The following is a 15,498-nucleotide window of genomic DNA, read 5'->3' as shown; positions in this document are numbered from 1 at the left end:
TTTCTAAACTGGATAGTTTGCGAGAGAGACACTTCCAAAGTGGCAAAATGTGTCCCACCCTGTAACTTCTAAAATAACAGAATGATAAAACGAAAAAAAAAAATATGCATTACCATGCAAACTTCCACCGAAAATTGGTTTTAACGAGATCTAGTAAGTAGGTTTTTTTTAAATACGTAATAAAATTTAAAAAAAAAATTTTTTTTCATCAAACTCAAACACGTGGGGTATGTATCTTCAAAAATGATTTTGAGGTTTCTAATATCATTTTTTTCTAAACTCAACTGAATAGTTTGCGCGAGAGACACTTCCAAAGTGGTAAAATGTGACCCCCCCCACCCCTGTAACTTCTAAAATAACAGAATGATAAAACTAAAACAAACTTCCACCGAAAATTGTTTTGAACGAGATCTAGTAAGTAGTTTTTTTTAATACGTCATAAATGGTCCCTTCATAGGCGAGTCCGACTCGCACTTGGCCGTTTTTTGTCTTTATGAAGTGCAGGCCCCTGCACATACGGGTATTTAATCGATCTACGCGGCCAAAATTATTTTATCGTCGATTATTCGTCGTTATTTTCTAAAAGATAATTTGTGTAAAAAAACATTTTATTTACATTTAAGAACATTCATCTTGAGGATTTGGTGTCGCAGCAATGAACATAGCGATTGCTTCAGGCAGGAAACTTTTCAGGTTGCTTTTTCTTGCGTTCTTCATGCTGTTTAAGAGGGGATCCGAGCTGAGCAGCAATCTATTTAATATACCTTAAACAAACAATAAAATAAATTAATCATAAATAATGATTTTGGTATTTTTTTCAGTATAAACTTCACAAGGCCAAAATTATTACAAACCACGGCTAACCACGGCTAATTTTTTGACAGTTATCTTCTAAAAGGTTTCGAATTTAAAATAAAATTGAAATTATAACCGGATCTCACCCGATATTAAAACAAAACCCCTTGTCAATAAAAATACATGCAAAAAAATAAATATGAAAAACGATTAACTTTAAAGATACTAAATGTTAATGAATATATAAATAGTACTTAATAAAATCTTATAAATAAGTAGTATATTACCTGCTGTAACTGGATCCATCACTTTCTTTTCGCAATTTAACTTGGTTTCACAAATATTAAGTTAATAGTTTATATTTGCACACGAACGCCGAGAACAGACACGTACACCGAACGGGACGATCGAATTCCGACTGATAGTGTGTTATCGGGATCCGTGGAATGCGGTTTGGAGGGGGTAATTTTAGACCCTAGACTAATCACCTTGATAAGGATAATTGTTTCGTTTACCTGTCATACATTTTGTTAAATCGACTTTTGGCCGCGTAGATCGATTAAATACCCGTATGTGCCCTGACTCAGGATATTGCATTTGGTCCATCTACATACATTGTGTTCCCGCAGGTGATCAACGCCGCGCGCGTGCTGGGCGCCCGCCCCCGCTCCCGCGTCGCTCAGGAGAACGCCACCGCCTTCGCGCGCGCCTGGGAGCAGGCGGTGCGGCTGCTCACCGAGGCCGTGGACGACATCACTACTATCGACGACTTCCTGGCCGTCAGCGGTGACTGTCCGATTATCACTGGCTGACTAAACTATTATGACGACCCGTCTGGCCTAGTGGGTAGTGACCCTATGAAGCCGATGGTCCCGGGTTCAAATCCTGGTAAGGGCATTTATTCGTGTGATGAGCATGGATATTTGTTCCTGAGTCATGGGTGTTTTCTATGTGTTTAAGTATTTATAAATATTTATATATATCGTTGTCTAAGTACCCTCAACACAAGCCTTATTGATCTTACTGTGGGACTTAATCAATTTGTGTAATAATGTCCTATCATATTTATTTATTTAAGCTAGAGTCTAAGATAAATCGCTCCCGCTTCCGCGTCGCTCAAGAAAACATAGCCTTCGCAAGCGCTTGTACTATATTTTTTTCATACTACGTCGGTGGCAAACAAGCTTACGGTTCGCCTGATGGTAAGCAGTGTGTGTGCCCTATGGACGCCTGCCACTCTAGAGGTGTTACATGCGCGTTGCTGACCCTAACACTTAGCACCCTCGTTTAATGCGAAGACATAAGGTTCAGGGAATGCAATTTCGATCTCGCAAAGTCTTGAAACTGCGAGATCGATTTTACTACTTAAGTTGCATTAATTTTGACATAAATATTTACGTAACATATGTATATTAATGTCTGTTTATTATACCAAGAAAATAGTTAGATGATTTATATACATATAAAACTTGTAATCACTCTAATTTCTGTGTATTATTAAATATGTGTATCGAAACCTATACTCTGAATCTTTAGGTATTAAAAAAAAGGTAAACAAAATCTACCCTCATATAGTTCCTTTAGGCAGTTGAGGGTAGATGAAAACATTACATGATCAAATAATGTAAGTTGAAAGTCAGGTCGTTCAGTGACAGATCCAGGCGGTTTTGTATTTGTTTGGTAAACCAATAAATATAATAACTACCCGAAAATTTACAATTTTTTTGTTTACTTTTATTTAAATACAGAGTATAGTACTTGTATAAGCTTGTAGTTTGGAACTAGGCTGTACCGTGTAATATTGTTCCTAGTAATTATTATTTAGTAATATACGTGTATGTCCATTTAACATGAAACTCTTTATAATATAATTTACAGTACATATGGTGCTACTTTAGCGCACTAGTGCGAAAATTAGCATATTACGTTACTGTGTCGAACATTTAAAAGGCCATATGTACTGTAAAACGTTATGTCAAATAGGTAATTCGCAACTCGTGTCGATTTAAAACACTCCCTTCGGTCGTGTTTTAATTTATCGCCACTCGTTTCGAATTTCCTATTTTTCGCACTTGTATCGTAATGTACTATTACAGTACATATGGTGCTACTTTAACGCACTAGTGCGAAAATTAGCATATTACGTTACTGTGCCGAACATTTAAAGGGCCATATGTACTGTAAAACGTTGTACGATACATGTGCGAATAGGTAATTCGCAACTCGTGTCGATTTAAAACACTCCCTTCGGTCGTGTTTTAATATATCGCCACTCGTTTCGAATTTCCTATTTTTCGCACTTGTATCGTAATGTACTAATATGTTGTCCCCAGAGAACCACATCCTGGAGGACGTGAACAAGTGCGTGGTGGCGCTGCAGGAGGGCGACCCCGACTCGCTGGAGCGCACCGCCGGCGCCATCCGCGGCCGCGCCGCCAGGTACACACGCACTTCCTCAATATATTGTGTTTATTAATTATACAAATTTACAGTACAAGTAAGTACAGTACAGTTGTTGGTGACCCCGATCTCACAGTCGGTTTGGAACCCCTCAGTCTTCGGAGAGACGTTGGCTCTCTATGCCTGTTCTACCGTCTGTACAATGGGGAATGATTGGTGCCACCGTCACGTTTTTATCACCGCACCTCCCGCCAAAGAAACAAAGTTCATCCTCACTTTCTCGACACGTGGCAAACCAAGAACAAGCGGGCATCTCGCTCGTTTTTTCCCAGAACGTGCAAGTTGTGGAATGAGCTACCTTCTGAGGTGTTTCCCTTGCGCTATGACATGGGGTTCTTCAAGAAGCAGGTTTTTAGGGTTCTCAAAGGTTGGCAACGCATAAGTGGCTCCTCCGATGTTGCTTATGTCCATGGGCGGCGATGACTGCTTCCCATCAGGCGGCTCGTTTGCAGCCTATTACATGAAATTGTATAAAAAATAAGATGAAAAAGAAACATGTCTACTATTTGAAGCATAAAGTTGCTCGGGAGGAACGCGAAGGATTTTTATTAATGGGCCCATTCAGAACATGCCACCGAAAATGCCTCGCGAAGCAACTATGAAGGCATGGTAGACGCGGCCACTTGCCGTTGCGTTGCCCTGAGCGGGGTCCCCACGGACCGAGCTGCCTCGCGCGGCACTTTTCTCGCGAGGCGGGGCTCCATTTGTGTAGACCGTCCTAATCAGAAACTGAGGCACGAGGTGCAAAAATGACTTTAACACAGTATTTAAAATTAACAAGTTTGATCAAAACCAGTGATATTTTTTTAGTATCTAATTATTCCTTTATATGTCTATGACGCTCTTTAAGGCTGCATTTCCACCAAAGATGTACGAGGTGGCTGAGCGGGGTGCGGTGAGGGGGTTTTTTATGTTTTTCGCTCGCGTCCGCTGGCAACACATTCCTCGCTCACATCCCTCACTTGTTTTGTATGTACAAAAACCTCGCTCCGCACAGTTGTTTCCACTAGAGATGCCCTGAGCGAGAATAGGTAAATGAATAGTTTCTATTGGTTCATGACCAGAGATCGGACAAATTTGCGTCATTGCTCGCAATAATGTGGACATGGCTCCAAAATTAATCAAATATATAATCATTTAATTAATTTCTTACTTGACTTAAATTTTAATTCCTAGTCAATAAATACAAAAGTTTGTTAAAGTATAGATTTATTAAAGAAAATAATCAGTATTTTTTCCAAAATTTCTGCAGTCAGTCTATTTCTTTTTACATCAAAAATATACTTAAGTGGTGAAAAACTCCGCTCGCACTCCACTGATGTTAATGGGGCAAACTTAAGTAGTTTTATAGGAATATTATTATTCCAGTATAATACAGAGTTTATTTTCTGTTCTAAGTTGTGGGCGATAACCTCAAAATCGGGATAAACTAAACAAAGAACAGAAAATAAACTCTGATACTGGAATAATAATATTCCTATAAAACTACTTAAGTTTGCCCCATTAACATCAGTGGAGTGCGAGCGGAGTTTTTCAGCACTTAAGTATATTTTTGATGTAAAAAGACAGACTGACTGCAGAAAATTTGGAAAAAATACTGATTATTTTCTTTAATAAATCTATACTTTAACAAACTTTTGTATTTATTGACTAGGAATTAAAATTTAAGTCAAGTAAGAAATTAATTAAATGATTACATATTTGATTAATTTTGGAGTCATGTCCACATTATTGCGAGCAATGACGCAAATTTGTCCGATCTCTGTTCATGACAAACACATCCCTCGCTGCGCATCCTCGCACAGCTATGTTGGACACCCAGCCTAATTCCACCTCCATTCGCCTCTAAAATTGCGAGTCCTAAACTGTCGTGTTGCCAACAGGGTGTGCTCCGTGGTCACCCAAGAGATGGACAACTACGAGCCGTGCATCTACACCAAGCGCGTGCTAGAAGCCGTCACAGTGCTCAGAGACCAAGGTTAGTGCCTCATTTGTCACCTATAGGTCTCCCAAATATCTCAGATGGTTGGTAAATTTGCGAGTTTCCCTAGGAGAAGGCAGCTGACGTTTTCTACAGTATGTGTTGTGTGATGAGCCATAAAAACATCAAGCACACAAAACCTTACTGAAAAATGTAGCCAAATAACACTAGACCCTACTCATAGTGTTGTGTTTCTGCCGGTGAGTAAGGTTGCCAGAGCTCAACAAAGGTGCAGAGTGTTAGGGTCGGCAACGCCTCTGGAGTTGCAGGCGTACATAGGCTACGGAGACTGCTTACCATCAGGCATTTCATAAAAAGTTTATGGCAAAAATTTCATTTTTGGTACAAGCTTTTATCGCTGACTGTACCTTTCTTTCCACAAGCAACTAATACTCCTCAAAACAATTCTAAAAACCCCAAACACAATTACATTGCGTTGTTTTATCACAGAGCTCCTGTGGCTACCTCTTGTCTCCATCATCAGATCAGCTCGATGGTACCATAATATTGCATTGTCACCCGACTTACATATGTGTGCAAATTTTCAGCTACATTGGAAAGCGGGAAGTGGGTCAAATTTTAACTTGCAAGGTTTGATTACAGACAACGGGAGTAACGGGACGGGTGAAACTTTATAAAAGCTTGTAATAAGTTTTTGGCAAACATTTCTTTTTTGGTACAAGCTTTTATCCCTGACTGTACTTTTCTTCACAGGCAACTAACACTCATCGAGACAATCTAAAAACCCCAAACACAATTAGGTTGCGTTGTTTTATCACAGAGTTCCTATGGCTACTCCTGTCTCCATTATCAGATCAGCTTGATGGTACCATAATATTGCATTCGTGCTTCGAATTTGACAGATGATGGCGCATACAATTACTTGTATTTGGCTTAAAATTTAAAAAAAAACCTATGCTGGCGCCATTTGTAAAATACTGACCGGCCAACCGCATTGTCCACAAAACCTACCTAAGGTATGTACAGTAAACTGCAGAGATAACTGCCCCCGCCCCCCCCCCTGTATAGGAACTTGTTTGCAGGGGGTCAGTTATGTCTGAAGCTTACTGTACCTAAAGTAAATAAAACAAGATATTTACAAAATAAATTTATTTAAAAAATCCAGGTATCATAACTATATACAAGGATCAGATGGCAATTGAGTATTATATCTACATAGAAATGACCTTTCGTCTTCAAGATACAGAAGTGCTAAGAAAATATGTGCATTAGAATAATATGACTAGAAGGTGAAATCAAATTTGAGCATAAACTCAAAAGCTAGAAAATCCAACCAAAAATAACTAACTCTTCAAAATGTCATACCTCAGTATTAGTATCATACTGACATACGAGCTTTTAAAAGTTAAAGTGATTTTGAACTGTCAAAACGTAAGGCTGGTCGTACAGGTTGCTTAAGCTGTTGCCTCGTTGGGAAGATTTTATTATCGGTCCCGCGATCAAGTTGCCTCGCGAGGCAACTGCGCAGCGTTAAGAGAGACGCGGTCACTTCACTTTGTTGTTAACTTAGTTTTCTGGTGGTGGGGGGTGCGCCCTGATGTACTTCAAGGAACGGAGGATGGCTTCCGGGATTGGGGGAGGGGTGGGAAGATGGGAGCCCTGTAAACAAAAAAGAGACAATTAAAAAATAATCAAAAAACAGTTTCAAATTAAGAATAATGTCTTTCTTCGAAACGCTTCAAAAGCTTAATTATACATGATTACGTTTCGTTTAAGTTAATGTGTTATAAACTTGAAAGTTACAAATCACTTTTTATGTTTAGGTATAATTGGCTATAGAAAAAAAACGGTACAAAAATAGGATGATTGTGTAGTAAATTGGCCAATAGAACAGCCATAAGTATCTGGAGTATAATATCCTTCAACAAAAAAAGAACAAACAAAACAATTTTCCATCATTCTATGGTCTTCAAATCAAAGATGGCTAATTGAAGAGACCAGTCTAGTTCGGTTAACATATATAAAAAAATCCGACGAATTCAGAATCTCCCTTTATATTAAAGGAAAAATGGAATAACCTGAGCTCACATTGTTTTCTTCGTTTTTGGTTTTTACGCCTCCCTAAGGCGTGATGAATTTTTCATTTACTATAAAAAGTATCGCTCGTAGACGTATCTGTTTGTAGAAATTACTCCTTTTATACGTCTATTAAAAACAGAAATTAGTCTCTGGTTTGAACATACCTGAGGCTGGTAGCCGTTCTCGTTAGCGACGTATTGGAGCTGAACCTGCTCACCCTCGGGAGTCTTCCAGCCGTTCTGACCTTGGATCTCCAAGGCGGCTTCCTCCTGTAACAAACACATCATCATTAGTGTTGATTTATACAGACTAGGTCCAATAAGGCCCAGCTTCTCGGAGTTGGAAGGTCAGATAGCAGTCGCTTTGGTAAAGAATAGTACCTATGTCTATCCTAGGATTAGGTTCCCAAGTGGATCAAATGATGAGAATTCATTTATGTACCTTTCCTTTTACTTTACATGATTTTATTTGCCTCTTTGTGATATACAAAAGGGAAAAAAGTGCTTAGAATACTTTATTTTTATCCAAAGACATGATGTTCACCGATTTATTTATATGCATATACTTAAAATCGTTAAGCTCTATTTTTCACGGGGTTAAAAAAGGCGTTACTCCGTTGCTTTTATATTGCCTAGCTGTGTAGTGATGCCTCGTTCTAGGTAGCCGCACAAAGCTACATCAATCTGCGAGAACTTGCGAGGCACTTCAGACGAGGTAATACCTGGCGAGGCAGCTCAATCTAAACTGAATACTTACACCAGCGCCCTTGATCTGTCCCTGCGCCTGTCCCTGAATGCCGTTGTCTGTCTCGTACGCGTACTGGAAGTTGCCCTCGGGGCTGATGTCGGACTCCTGCCTCAGGATCTGGGCGCTGGCCTCGCCGCCTGGCGCCTGCCTGAGGTGGGACACGTCGGCCGCCGCCAGCGCCACTAGGCACGATACGATTAGGAGTTTCTGAAACACGTAAAATATGTTAAGATATTTTTACTCGTCAATTGTAATGGTTGAATTAAGATTTCGTATACCAAACTATAATTGTGTACTTTTCATGTATAATCCAACTTAACTATAATATTCATTTCAATACGCTGTAGTCAACTATAAAAAAAATAGTGCGTCGCGCGTTTACGTCTTTTGTACTACAATTTTGTCTACTGAGATACTTACCAATTCATTAATTATTTAGGTTATATAGTAAAAAAAGTATTATTTCAGATGACCCATAGAAAAAATATTGTATAAATCAAGCTTTTCAATCTCGCACCTGACTTAGGCAACTCAGCAAGCTTCGTTGCCTAAACACGGTACTTGACTGAAAATCTATTGCATAAAATACTATTGATGCACATACGCAAAACATGGCATTTTGTACGAAACCTGAGGGCCTACCGCGAACCACGTTCGACGTGTTGCCTCCCTGTCATACTTACGTACGAATTTACAAGTGCGACAGAGAGGCAACACGCCGAACGTTGTTCGCGGTAGGCCTTCTGAGTTGAATCGATATTCATCGAAAGGTGCCATTCGGGCGACCCTTTCATGCATGTTAAACATCTAAACTTCACTTGATGGTCTCATCGGAAGATCAGCGCTGGAAGCCACCAGCAACATGCTGAGATGAGGCCATTTCGTGGCACTTTATACTTCCTTTGTTTTTGTTATATTATGTAATGTAATGTGTCTTGTTTGTGTTTACGAATCAATATTATTCTATTCTATTCTAAACAGTGGTTTCGGTGGTACGAGCTTACACGCGCGTTACTTTTCCCTACATTCTATCTATCCTCCCGAGTCCAAATTCCAAAACATTATTTTTAACTTTCACTAAACAAGACATGGTTCCAAATTCGAAAACAAAGCATCGCTTCTGGGGTCCAGGAGGCTAATCAAATGTGTTTTTCGGGAATTTTACGAAACTTTTTAAAAAGCGCTGGTGGCCTAGCGGTAAGAGCGTGCGACTTGCAATCCGGAGGTCGCGGGTTCAAACCCCGGCTCGTACCAATGAGTTTTTCGGAACTTATGTACGAAATATCATTTGATATTTACCAGTCGCTTTTCGGTGAAGGAAAACATCGTGAGGAAACCGGACTAATCCCAACAAGGCCTAGTTTACCCTCTGGGTTGGAAGGTCAGATGGCAGTCGCTTTCGTAAAAACTAGTGCCTACGCCAAATCTTGGGATTAGTTGTCAAGCGGACCCCAGGCCCCGTGGTAAAATGCCGGGACAACGCGAGGAAAAAGAAGAAGAGGAAAAATACAGAAGTAAAAAAAAAAAACTTGATTATTTCGGCTTTATTCGTTTTTTTCAGAAGTATTGTAACTGAAATTTTTATCGTTTTTTTTTTCGAAAGAACTTTTAAAAAAAACCAGTCGTTTGGAAATTTTCCCGTATTTTTCCGGGTTTTTTCGTCGCTAACGAACTTACATGAGCGGACGCGTACGAATAAAAAGTTAAACGCTACTCAGATATCATTAAGACGAAAAAGAACTGCTTTTATTGTATTAAATCATATTCAAATGCGTAAAACACGACCTTATACATCATAATCCTCACGTGACCTCACCGGGACTCGAACCCCGTAACCTTTTGACGGAGAGCGGTCAGCCTCAACAATATTCATGAGTTACTCGTATCTTAATGTCAGTTACGACATCGCTTCTGCAGATGAACTTAGGGTCGGGTTATGTTAATAGGCGGTAGCGGAGGCGATTTTAACGTATGATTATTTATGATCTTTCCTAAAATCTAATCTTTACATCTCTTTATTTGTATATTGTCTGTTTATTTGTTTTATTTGATTATATTTTTTTATTCGACATTTAGTAACTGTATACATTTCTAAGTAATCATCTAATATTTCGTTGAATTGATATTCGTTAGTGTATTTTTTTTATTGCTGTAATAAAACAACTTCGTATGTAAAAGTGCGTAAAAGTGTAAAGGTAAATGTTTGTGTTTGAATTTAATCCAGTGGCGTAGCGTGCCTTGGCCGGGCCCCGTATAAAAATTTGTTTGGGGGCCCTTAGGAAGGGTAAAGATTTATCACAAAAACGCACGTTGGGGGCCCCCGTGGCCCGAGGGCCCCGTATAATTGATACGGCAGATACAGCGGTAGGTACGCCCCTGATTTAATCGAAGGGTGATTGACAAAATATGCATTAATTATTATATTGGCTTACGCTTATACTTTAGCCTTGTATTATCTACAATGACCAGAGACAACGATATCAATCTGTAAAAGTTTCGGTCGAAATTACTTACCACAGAAATTGTATGATAATTATTTATTCATAATAATTAAATAATTTTTAGAAATAAATAAATAAATAAGATATTTCTGAGACACAATATAAGATATAATCACACAAAGAACAGAACTAAATTTCATTAGTTATTACTTATTATTCAAATTCGTGGGATACTTCCAAATTACGATAACTAAGTTAACCATATTAACCCGTTATCTTGTAACGTTCAATTTGATAACTATCCAGAATTTAGAACACATACACACGCAGCAAAAACACGTTGGTTATTGAAGTTTATTTATTTTTAGCTTTAATGTAGCCGATATGAAGCCGATGATCCTGGGTTCGAATCCCGGTAGGCATGTATTTGTGTGATGAGAACAGATATTTGTTCCTAAGTCATGGGTGTTTTATATGTATTTAAGTATTTATATATTTTCGATTACTATATATTTAGCACTACCATACTCATCTCAATATGTTTATGTGTTATATATTGTTTTGCCGGCCGGTCTGGCCAAGTGGGTAGTGACCCTGCATATGAAGCCGATGGTCCTAGGTTCGAAACCCGGTAAGGGTATTTATTTTTGTGATGAGCACAGATATTTGTTCCTGAGTCAAGAGTGTTTTCTATGTAAGTATTTATATGCTATATATAACGTTGTCTGAGTACCCACAACACAAGCCTTCTTGAGCTTACCGTGGGACTTAGTCAATTTGTGTAAGAATGTCCCTATAATATTTATTTAATGTCTATAAATATGTCTCTTTGTTATATTGAATAGGTAGTATGTAGGTTAAAAATTTAGTTGTTAGATATAGGTACTTGTTTTTTGTTTGTTTGTATATTTAATTTGTTGCTACATTATCGCATTGGGTTCAGCCTGTAATGATAATTGTATGTGTGGAAAAAAAAATGGTACAAAATGCTCTATATTCAAAATTGAATTTAGCAGGTTTACTTACACTCTTAGCCAACGAGTTCTAAATCGCTCTCGCTCCGCTCGCCACCATACTGCGGACGCGAGCAGAGGCGTTATGACCCGCCAGCTATGTGGCTTGACGTCTCAAGGACTAGGTTCGATTCTTAGTGAAACTGTTACTATATTTACCTAACACTAATATGTAATACAATTACCAAAACCTCTCACTACAAAAAAAAATTATTTTGAACTCAGTTTTGAACTCAAACTCTCAAAAATCACCTATATTAGTAGTTGTAGTAGCAAATTACTTTATTGTACAAAAAGAAAAACCGGCCAAGTGCGAGTCGGACTCGCGCACGAAGGGTTCCGTGCCATTATGTATAAAAACCGCAAAAAAAATATGTTTGTTGTATGGGAGCCCAACTTATATATTTATTTTATTCTGTTTTTAGTATTTGTTGTTATAGCGGCAACAGAAATACATCATCTGTGAAAATTTCAACTGTCTAGCTATCACGGTTCATGAGATGCAGCCTGGTAACAGACGGACGGACGGACAGCGAAGTCTCAGTAATAGGGTCCCGTTTGACCCTTTGGGTACGGAACCCTAAAAATAAACATGAAACAGGAAAGAACACACATAATTTCATGCACAAGAAAACACTATCATAAAGGAAATAAAATAATATGTTATTATAGTTATAAAATTTGATGTTTTAAAAATATGTGTTCCGCTGAGTTTCTTGCCGGTCCCATATTGGGATACCCTCCTACAATTGAGGGGGGATATAATCTTCTCGGGTCAGAGGTGTAGGGTTAGAGCCGGTGTAGCTTTATTTGACGTTCATAAGCGCATTGTAATATGCCTACTTGAAAAAAACTATCTTTATCATATATAAAACTGTTCTTTCTTATGTTTAAGGCTAAAAATAAATTCAAATTACGTCTATAAATATAACATCTGTTTCCTTGCATAATTCTAATTTATAATGAAAAGTTGTTTTGATGTACGTGTCCTTGTCATGATCAAGGTTTTAATAAATTGTTTATTTATTCTTAATAATACTGGTTTGATTTTGATGACGCGCATTTGGTAGTGACCCTCCTCGTTAGAGGTCAAAAGTTCTATTCTATATTCTGTATCTTTAGGTATTTAAATAAAAGTAAACAAATCATTTGTACATTTTCGGGTAGATATAACATTTAGTGGTTAACCAACCAAATACAAACCCGCCTGGATCTGTCACTGACCTGACTTTAATCTAGATTATTTGATCATATAATGTTTTCATCTACCCTCAACTGGCTTATGTGGCCATTTGAGGGTAGATTTTGTTTACCTTTTTTTAAATATCTAAAGATACAGTTAAGTATAGGTTTTTTATCCAACTAATTAGTTATTGTTAATAATAACCGGTCAAGTGCGTGTCGGACGCAAAATGGAGGGTTCCGTACTTCGTACAAAACGAAAAGTCATAATAGTAAAAAAGGAATGATGAACATACGTTCCAAATTTAGTTACGTACGTAATACGTTCAAAATATATGTTATGGTTTCCGAATAACATAGCTGTGACATACGGACAGACAGACGGACGGACGTGACGAAATTACAAGGGTTTCAGTTTTGCCATTTTCGCTAAGGAACCCCGAAAAAAGTTATGTTTGAAAATAATTAATATTTGGCCACTGGGCGAAATCTCACGCGCCACATGCCAACTGCGACAAGTAATTAGTTTAATGTAATGTAATTGATAATTTTAATTTAATTTATTTGATAATTTTAATGTAATTTAATTGATAATTTTGATTTAATCCGTATTTTTAATTTAATTTAATTCATATTTTAATTTTATTTTTTCTAATTTATATGTAAATATTTTGATTGTTTGTTGTTTTGTGTTTTTTTGAAGTACGTAATTAAATTAACTGATTAATAGCAACCAATACATTTCTAACTAAGTAAAAAACCGATTATTAAGTAATCTTTAGATGTCCGATCACTTCTAAATTGAATTATTATATTTTTATTACTAAATTTGTTTTTATTTTGTTAATACTAATAATACTGAATAAAAACCAAATCCCCAAATCCGTGCACTCACCATGTTTAAGCCGTGTGCACACTTGAACTGTGCCCCGTCTGTGTGCTTACGCCTTATATAGCGGCGATGCGCGCGCGCCGAGGTCACGGCCGAAGAAGATTGGGATGGCACTTTGTCGGTGCGAACTTTGTATGGATAGACACTAGATATAATACTATTATGCTAAAGTATATAAAGGATAAATAAATAAATGGGATAAATAAGTAAATAAATATTATAGGACATTAGTACACAAATTGACTAAGTCCCACAGTAAGCTCAATAAGGCTTGTGTTGAGGGTACTTAGACAACCATATATATATGATATATAAATACTTAAATACATAGAAAACACCCATGACTCAGGAACAAATATCCATGCTCATCACACGAATAAATGCCCTTACCAGGATTTGAACCCGGGACCATCGGCTTCGTAGGCAGGGTCACTACCCACTAGGCCAAACTGGTCGTCTGGTGGATAGATCAACGTTTCATTAAAAAAAATATATGTGTTTTTTTTTCTACTCTGAAGCAATTCTTTCGATTCTAGTGGGATAAAAAATGACCCATCGTTTTTTCCTATTGTATTACCATTTCCCCATATATTTTGGATGGCGGTAACAAAATGGAAAGTTTGAAAAGTGTATAGAGATTTATGGACACCTTTTTTCTCCTATAAGGATGAAAAGGGCTCGCGATCTGACTAGAAATAACCCAAAAGTGGCAAAAAAGGTCACACAGTATGGGGTTCTTCAAAAAAATAGTGTACAGGTTTTTAAAGGGTCGGCAACGCGCATGTAACACCCCTGTAGTTGCAGGCGTCCATAGGCTACGGTGACTGCTTACCATCAGGCGGGCCGTATGCTTGTTGGCCACTGATGTGGTATTAAAAAACATAAAAAATTGTGGCAAAAAAAAGTAACGCTTAGATACCTAACTGATTGGATAGAAAAACTTTTATAATAGCCGACGATATACATACGTATATAGATAAATACATACCTACTTATATACATAGAAAATACCCATGACTCTATAAAAAATATCTATATACATCACACATATAAATTCCCTTACCGGGATTCGAACCCGGGACCATCAGCTTCATAGGCAGGCATATGCCTATGCCTACTACCCACTAGGTCAGACAGGTCGTAAAATGTATGTATAGAGAAACGGAAACAATAAAAAAAAAAAAAAATAAAAAAAAAAAAATAGTTTATTTACCAAAAATTTTACAAGATTTCCTTAACCTATGACTGCCACACAGGCTAAGCCTGTGTTGTGGAGTCAGATTGGAAACAATACTAATTTGAATTACATCCTACGCTGAAGTGTTGGTTTCATAACAGTTACAGTAATTACAGACAATATCTACCGGTTGATAAAACGTCCTTTATAAACTAAAACTAGAAAAACCGGCCAAGTGCTTTTCGGACCACGTATAATGGAGGGTTCCGTGTGGGGTGACCAGATCTGATTTCGGGTTTTAATTTAATTTAATTTATTTATTTAAGAAACAAACAGTCTTTTATAGTTATATATAGAACAGGAACTTTTCTTAAAACTAGACTTACAGGACAACTGCTTTGAAAATACGGAATAAACCATTTTTTTTAATTAAAAAAAACATTTTTTATTACAAAAATGGGAGTAATCTATTAAATTATAAATACAATTGCTAAATTGTAAAGACTTTCAAAAAAACAATTTTAAATATTATAACACAACAACTATTATATTTTCTTACAAGGAAAATGTGAAATAATCAAAATTTTTATCATTAAATACCAATGAATCATAAAATTACTTGATAATGTACTGTCCCGTATTAGTTTCGCCAAATACGGGACAGTGAAAAATTCGTGCCGGAAATACGGGACAACCCGGAAAATACGGGACACTGTTCACCCTAGTTCCGTGCCATCATAATAAGCCACAAGTATTGGCAAAAGAGTTCC

The 15,498-nt window shown here is 37.4% G+C and overlaps 2 protein-coding genes and 1 long non-coding RNA gene across 3 annotated transcripts in view; 1 reads left to right on the top strand and 2 right to left on the bottom strand.

Annotated features, from left to right (window-relative positions):
* LOC133532628 (catenin alpha) overlaps positions 1 to 15,498 on the top strand; it is a 109,506-nt gene that overhangs the window by 23,913 nt on the left and 70,095 nt on the right. Inside the window, exons 12-14 of the mRNA XM_061871383.1 lie at positions 1,425 to 1,581; positions 3,129 to 3,234; positions 5,139 to 5,233. Coding sequence (XP_061727367.1) covers positions 1,425 to 1,581; positions 3,129 to 3,234; positions 5,139 to 5,233 — 358 coding nt within the window. The remainder of the gene's footprint in view (positions 1 to 1,424; positions 1,582 to 3,128; positions 3,235 to 5,138; positions 5,234 to 15,498) is intronic.
* Positions 591 to 1,373, bottom strand: LOC133532632 (uncharacterized). The gene is made up of 2 exons (XR_009801731.1): positions 1,083 to 1,373; positions 591 to 764 (listed from the first exon to the last, which is right to left on the bottom strand). It is a non-coding gene; the product is annotated as an uncharacterized LOC133532632 (long non-coding RNA).
* Positions 6,332 to 13,610, bottom strand: LOC133532630 (larval cuticle protein LCP-17-like). The gene is made up of 4 exons (XM_061871386.1): positions 13,555 to 13,610; positions 8,033 to 8,230; positions 7,441 to 7,545; positions 6,332 to 6,856 (listed from the first exon to the last, which is right to left on the bottom strand). The coding sequence occupies exons 1-4, from the start codon at positions 13,555 to 13,557 to the stop codon at positions 6,764 to 6,766; spliced, it is 399 nt and encodes a 132-aa protein (XP_061727370.1). The 5' UTR covers positions 13,558 to 13,610; the 3' UTR covers positions 6,332 to 6,763.

The sequence above is a fragment of the Cydia pomonella genome, chromosome 27, assembly GCF_033807575.1.
Source record: "Cydia pomonella isolate Wapato2018A chromosome 27, ilCydPomo1, whole genome shotgun sequence".
Taxonomy (NCBI): domain Eukaryota; kingdom Metazoa; phylum Arthropoda; class Insecta; order Lepidoptera; family Tortricidae; genus Cydia; species Cydia pomonella.
The sequence above is the reverse complement of the archived record's forward strand: the minus strand, read 5'-3'. Positions and strand labels throughout refer to the sequence as shown.

Coding starts and splice junctions, on each gene's coding strand:
- LOC133532630 (XM_061871386.1), bottom strand. Junction 7,546..8,032: donor GACAGATCAAGGGCGCTGGT/GTAAGTATTCAG, acceptor TGTTTGTTACAG/GAGGAAGCCGCCTTGGAGAT. Junction 6,857..7,440: donor AGAACGGCTACCAGCCTCAG/GTATGTTCAAAC, acceptor TTTTGTTTACAG/GGCTCCCATCTTCCCACCCC.